This window comes from Oncorhynchus tshawytscha, linkage group LG11, assembly GCF_018296145.1.
Source record: "Oncorhynchus tshawytscha isolate Ot180627B linkage group LG11, Otsh_v2.0, whole genome shotgun sequence".
Lineage (NCBI taxonomy): Eukaryota > Metazoa > Chordata > Actinopteri > Salmoniformes > Salmonidae > Oncorhynchus > Oncorhynchus tshawytscha.
Genome location: NC_056439.1, coordinates 5,815,469 through 5,822,370, shown reverse-complemented (window position 1 = coordinate 5,822,370; position 6,902 = coordinate 5,815,469). Strand labels below are relative to the sequence as shown.

General features: G+C 40.8%; 1 protein-coding gene across 1 annotated transcript; it reads right to left on the bottom strand.

Moving 5' to 3' along the window:
• Positions 1 to 405: 405 nt before the first annotated feature.
• Positions 406 to 5,008, bottom strand: LOC121847783. Its single transcript, XM_042330524.1, has 3 exons — positions 4,726 to 5,008; positions 2,522 to 2,652; positions 406 to 2,334 (listed from the first exon to the last, which is right to left on the bottom strand). The coding sequence occupies exons 1-3, from the start codon at positions 5,006 to 5,008 to the stop codon at positions 1,135 to 1,137; spliced, it is 1,614 nt and encodes a 537-aa protein (XP_042186458.1). The 3' UTR covers positions 406 to 1,134.
• Positions 5,009 to 6,902: the final 1,894 nt, after the last annotated feature.

Below are 6,902 nucleotides of genomic sequence, written 5' to 3'. Positions count from 1 at the left end.
GCCTCATGGTGAAATCCATGCATGTATCTTTTTAGTGACTGGGTGTATTGATACACCATCCAAAGTGTAATTAATAACATCACCATGTTCAAAGGGATATTCAATGTCTGCTTTTTTATTTATCCATTTTGTTTTGTTATCTACCAATATGCACCTTTCTTTGCGAGGCATTGGAAAACCTCCCTGGTTTATCTGGTTGAAAATTCACTGCTCTACTGAGGGACCATATTATCTGTATGTGTGTGATACAGAGATGAGGTAGTCATTAAAAAATAATGTTAAAGACGACTATTGCACACAGAGTGAGTCCATGCAACCCATTATGTGACTTAGTATGCACATTTTTACTCCTGAACTTATGTAGGCTTGCCATTACAAAGGGGTTGAATATTATTGACTCAAGACATTACATTTTTTATTACATTCATTTATTACATTTCCACAAAAATATAAATCCTCTTTGACATTATGGGGTATTGTGTGTAGGCCAGTGACAAAAAAATATATTTTAAATTCAGGCAGTAACAGAACAAAATGTGGAAAAAGTCAAGGGGTGTGAATACTTTCTGAAGGCACTGTAAATGGCTCCTAGCCTCCCATTCATAGGCTACTTTCTGTCCCTGTATTGGTTATAAAGCGCTGTCTGGTGTATGCAGAAAAGGGTGAGATCAAATGTGATGTATACTAAAAAGAGATTCAATGAAAGTCAGAATGAAGAAAGTCAGAAGGTCAGAATGAAGTCCCATTTTGTGTTAACTAAATAAAACACGTTTCAAATACACCATATGAAAACCACACATCCACGTCTCAGCAAAACATCTGCATGAACTTGATAAACTGCATTAATTTTCTCATCAAAAGTCTTGAATATAATTAAGTAGTTGAATGGAAGTAATGAAACAGGCATTTGTGAACATCAAATAGCCTACACAGTACAAACACAATATATATCACACAATGTCTGGATGCAATATTCTACCCAGGAATATTAAACAATCTGAAATCATTTACTCTCGTTATTCCACATGCATCTGTGGATCTTTTCTGCTGACAACAATGAAAATGAATATTGTCTTTAATGCAGGGTTTGATCTAAACATCAGAAGCTATCAAGTGGAATGGTTACTTTCTATGCTATACAGTGGAATGTTTTTTCTGCTGGTGTATCCTGAGGTATCTCCTCTCTGAGAACCTCTTCCCGCAGTGCGTACAGGCAAACGGCCTCTCTCCTGTGTGGACCTTCAGGTGCCTCTTCAGGTTCGACGAGTGTGAGAAACTGGCCCGGCACAGGTGGCAGCTGAACGGTTTCTCCCCTGTGTGGACCCTGTGATGCCTCTTCAGGTCACCAGCCTGGGCGAAGCACATGTGACACTGGGTACAGCTGAAGGGTTTCACCCCTGTGTGGACCCTCTGGTGGATCTCCACCTTCTGGAGGCAGCTGAAACTTTTGTTACAGAGCTTGCAGAGGAAAGGTTTATCTTTACTATTGCCTGATGTGGCTCCCCATCCCTGAGTCTCGGCTCTAGCCCTGTCGTTTGAGTTCAATACCTGATCGGAAGGCTCCATCGACATGGACACTGGGTCACGACGCCTGAGCTTGTGTAAAGGGGAGTGGGTCGAAACATATGGATTTGTCTCTAAACTTTCCCTGTAATCTAATAAATCTCTGCCTTGTGAGTGTCCTTCTCCTAAGTGAGTCTCGTCTACATTCCATGTCAGAGGAGCGTCACCCTCCACTTTCACAGTCATCTCATCTACGACTATAACCTCCCCTTTCTTATCTAGGCACCCTTCAGAGTACACACTACTACTGTACTGGTTCCAGTCCCCTCTAGACAGATCGGTCTGTGTCTCTAAACCCAAGGGCATGTTGCCAGGGTCCATCTCTATAGTGTAAGAACAAGACGGATCATTGGCAGTCTCTAACACGTCACCTGCGTCCCGATGGGAATGGACAGTCCTTGGGTTTGGATTACCATAAAGTAAATACTCTGAGCCGGGAGCAGGAGGACAGCCCAGTGGTCCCTGCTGCAGTCTCTCTGTGTCTAATCTGTGGTCAGATCCTGTGTGTAAAAGCCTGTGTGTTACAGTTAAAGTCTCTGTGTCTGTCTCTGACTTGAGGACGGCGTTTGGTTTTCCACTGAACTCCGTGATGCTGCATCGGGTCCTGGGCTGGGGTGAGGTGGCGATTATCTTTGTGGCTACAGGGGGCACTACGCCAGCCTCTTCTCCAGTCTGGATGTCTCTGCTGTGTCGTGGGTCCTCCTCTCCTTCAGTCCTCTCCTGCTTGACCAGAGACGATCCTCCATAACCTGCAGCCTTTGCATCTGCAGACTGACAAGAAGAGAGGAGGTTATTATCAGTACATGAGTTGGTTAACAATGTTGTCGTCACAAGCTCCCCTTTGGCAGATAAATAAGAATGTACATGTAAGCAAGTGAATAGCTGAGGGGAGCCTTTTTGAAATAAACAGGCCACATTTGATGTAGTGCAATTTTTTATGTTACACTATGACACTAACCTCTATCACAATAACATGCTGGGAGGAGGTTCCACTCCTCTCATCTACAGCTATGGGTTGGTCATCTCTCCACGAGACATGTTCTGCTGGCTTCACAAAGCTCCTGTGGCCTCCAGTGAGATGTCCTCCATCTAAGAGAGTGATTGGGGGGAAAGGGGTGGTTAAGTTAGCTACTGTCAATGCTCAATGATATATTGTACACTATTGACACTGTCTACAATTGGCAAGGATGTAAGCAGGGCTGGACTAGCACATCTGGGGCCCCGGGGCACCTACAGTGGGGTCTGAAATTATTAACACCCTTGATAAATACTGAGCAATTTAAAAAATGGGGAAATTATATACTTTTCTTACAATTGCTCAGAGAGAGGTTTTGTTTAACAAGTCATAAAAAAATGTACACCCATTTTCAATTCCTTTCAATACCCTACCTTGCGAGGATAACGGCGCATAGCCTTTTTCTAAAATGTTTTATGAATTGGAGAACACATTGAGAGGGATCATAGACCATTCCTCCATACAGAATACTTCCAGATCCTTGATATCCTTTGTCTGCGCTTATGGACTGCCAACTTAAATTCAAACCAAAGGTTTTCAATGGGTTTCAAGTCCGGAGACTTGCAAAATGTTGATGCAAAATGTTGATTTTATAATTCTTTGTGATTTCTTTGTGGATTTTGATGTGTTCTTTGGGTTATAGTCTTGCTGGAAGATTCACTTGCGGCCATGTTCGAGGCAACCAGGTTTTTGGCTAAAAAGTCCTGGTTATGGGTAAAGTTCATGATGCCATTGACCTTAACAAGGTCCCCAGGACCAGTGGAAGCAAAACTACCCCATAACATCAAAGACCCACCTAAGTAAAAATACTCGGGCAGACAGAATTATGGTACAATTCACGCACCTATCAATATAACGCAATGTCATTCCTGCTGCTTCTGATCTGGGGGACTCACTAAACCCAAATACTGAGTTTGTAAATTATGTCTGAGTGTTGTAGTTTGCCCTATCTGTCCGTAAAAAAATACAAATCATGCTCTCTGGTTTGCTCAAATACAAATCATGCTCTCTGGAATTTCATGTATAGTATTTAAGTATGAATATTGAGTACCCTTTTCCATTACTGTACTTCATGGAAAACTCCAACCAAAACTATATTTTGGTATTTGTTTCATTAGTCCATTGTTGATATATGCAAAACATTTTGGGACTGTCAGCAATCAAGATTTCAAACTTGATTTCAAACACGGTATGATGCATTTTGCATTTTAAAAAACAGATACTTTTAGACTTTTGCTCAAGCAGTATTTTACTGAGTGACTTACACTTTAATTTGAATACTTTTCTATCGAGGTATCTTTACTTTTACTCAAGTATGACAATTGAGTAATTTTTCCACCATTGATTCTGGGCAAGATATCTAAACACATGCGCAGTGGAACCTAGCTAATTTCCAATACATTAGAAATTATTTCACTACAGAGGCAGCAAAACTGTACTTCAATGTTATGCTACTCCCCTACTTAACATACTGCTTGACAAGTTGGGCCCAAGCTTGCTGTACAACATTAAAAACCCATTCAGTCTGTCTACAAACAGGCTCTCAAAGTGCTTGATAGACATCATCCCTGTTACATCCTCAGATCTGAGAAATGCTTGTGCAACACACCAACGCATGTCTTGTATTCAAGATCCTAACCGGCCCCCCCTCAACTTAGTACTTTTGTGAAACAGAAAACCCAAACCCATGGTAGCAGCCACAAGGTCTCCCATGAGAAGTGACAGTATAGTTAGTTCCCTTAAGGAAAACACATTTAGTCAAACTGCTTTCTCTGTGAGACCTTCCCATGTCTGGAACATACTGCCATCAGAAACAAATAACTGCACCATCACAAAAACATAGAGACATGGCTAAAAGACAATCAGACTTGTGAACACAATCCCTGGCTGTGTATTGCCGCTTTCCATATTATCTGTTGTCTGTAGCTTGTGAGGTGTGTAAACACTGTTTGTTGCTTTTATTTATTGTGTTTTGTTGCTTTTTGTGCTACGTGTGGCTTGTCCTGTGTTGCTTTGCATGTGCTCATTGCTAATTTCGTATCTGTATTATAATTAGCCGTCTGACCAAAACCGGCACTTTTACTGAAACGATGATTAATGTGCACTGTCTCTGTAAAAAAATTAACTCGACATTCTGGAAAATGTACCTCTTGCCATTCCTCTGTATCGGTCGAGGATCTTGACACTACTGGGACGACTGTCGAGGACGCGCTTTCGCGTTGTCCTCTCGGAGCGCTCCCGTGCCACCTTCTGTTCTAGTAGCTGTAGTTTCCTCCGCATTGCTCTGTTTTCTTTTTGGCTTTTAGTTATTTCCAAACGAAACACTGCATAGTCGTCGTCTACGAGTTTACAGATCTCTGCCACGGCTGCATTTGCTAGCATCTCCATGATGGAGGCTATTTGAGTGTGAAAAAACATACAGTTAGCCATTGTTAGCGTTAACTATAAAATATCAACCAAGTCCTGTCTACAACGAGAATGAAATACTATCTGATGTAAGTATGTGATTATGTGCAGTTAAGATTCATTTTGATATCTAGGGTGTTAATAAACGACTAGATAAATTAAAACCCAAACGTGGAAATTGTTCTTCCGTTTACACGGAAAAGAAAATATCTCATTGGTTGGCGTCATAGCTCAAAGGGTGTGGTTAAATGAAAGGTTTGTGCGATGTTCTATGAAATACGGCACAGTTTATTCAATTATACATGAAATCTCCTATGTTCAGCAGTGTTGGGGAGTAACTAATTACATGTACTCACTAACACACGCATTTAGTGGCATGTATTCATTCATGGATGGTGAAGTGGCGTGTATTCATAAGTGGTTGTTGGTATTGTTTAGTTGTCACTGTATTACACTGTCACTGTATTAGACTAAGCATAGGTGATAAGATGATGTTGAAATGGTGCTGGAATAATGGAGGCTGCTCCTGTTTTCTTTGCGACTTGCGGTAACTCACTGCGGTCCTATATCAATAGTTGTTTATCAGTCCAAAAATGTTGGAAACATGACCTTGCTTGACCATGCTGTAGGTCATGTAACTGTTACATGCAATATTTTTTGTGACTTCACCCTACAGTTTTTGTAATGAAACAAATGTGTGGTTGAATTAATTCTGTTTTCTCATTGAAATTCAATTCAGCATTGAAAACAGGTGCAAGTTTAAGTTTGTTCCATCTGAGTGATTCTGACCACAAGTCAGAGACCACTGATGACACCAAACGCGTTTGATTGATCCATTTTGTCTTCTTCTAATGCCTGTTAAGGGGAATGTAATCTAAAAGTACCAAAGTAATCATATTACGTTACTGAGTTTGGGTAATTGTAATGGGAAATATTAATTAGTTGTGTCCACATAACTGAGTATTTGACTAACCTTGTAAAACTGTCATATTATAATCTCCTGTTCTGATTATAGTTCTGTGTTACAAACCAGCTTGCTTCTGTGTCCTCATATAGATAAAAGGAGAACTGAAAGTCCTGCCCAAGAACAGGAAACTATTAAGATATGTGCTTATCACCCAATGCTTCCTAATTCGGACTGACTGCGCTGTGTAACTCTGTTATTCTCCTGAGCTCAGAAAAATAAAGAATCTTACTTTGACTTGGAATCCAGCAAATCCTTATTTTATAATATCCACCACATAATCCAAAGTTACATTACTGAATACAAATTTGGACAAATAACTAACAGATTACACTTAGAAAGTAACCTACCAAACCTGATGAACAATATCTTTCAAGCTGAGAACAGACTTCTTTACAAAAGAACAGTGTGTCAGCTAGAGTAGAACATAACAGTAAGGTAAATATTTAACTTGTTCAAGCCTAGGTTTACTGTTTCTCTAAAAACAGGTATTTACTCAAGCCTGTTTCAAATGATAAGTTAACAAAGAGTTAATGAGGGGTATGTGGTTAATTGCCCTCTTACCTCAAGACACTTCACATGATAACTATAATATGTCAGCGCTAAAGAATGGTTCCCAGATATCCCAAGTGTACATCTAAAACCACACTTCTAAGATTTCTCCCCATTGTGGACACTCCTATGTCTGATAAGGTTACTCAGGAAAGAGAAGCGCTTGTCATATAGTTTACACTTGAAGGGCCTCTCCTTGGTGTGAACGGAGTGCTTCTTCACATAGTTTGTCTCAGCGATGCGCTTTCCATGCATACGGCTTGTCAGCGTCCATCCTAATGCTCGGCCTTCCACGTTGTGACCCAATGACACCCCAGGAAGTAGAAGCGGGAGATACCACCAATGTGGTTAGTCCTTGAGATCCCTCCTTGACCTCTAGCCATTGTTTGGGTGTTGTTGGCA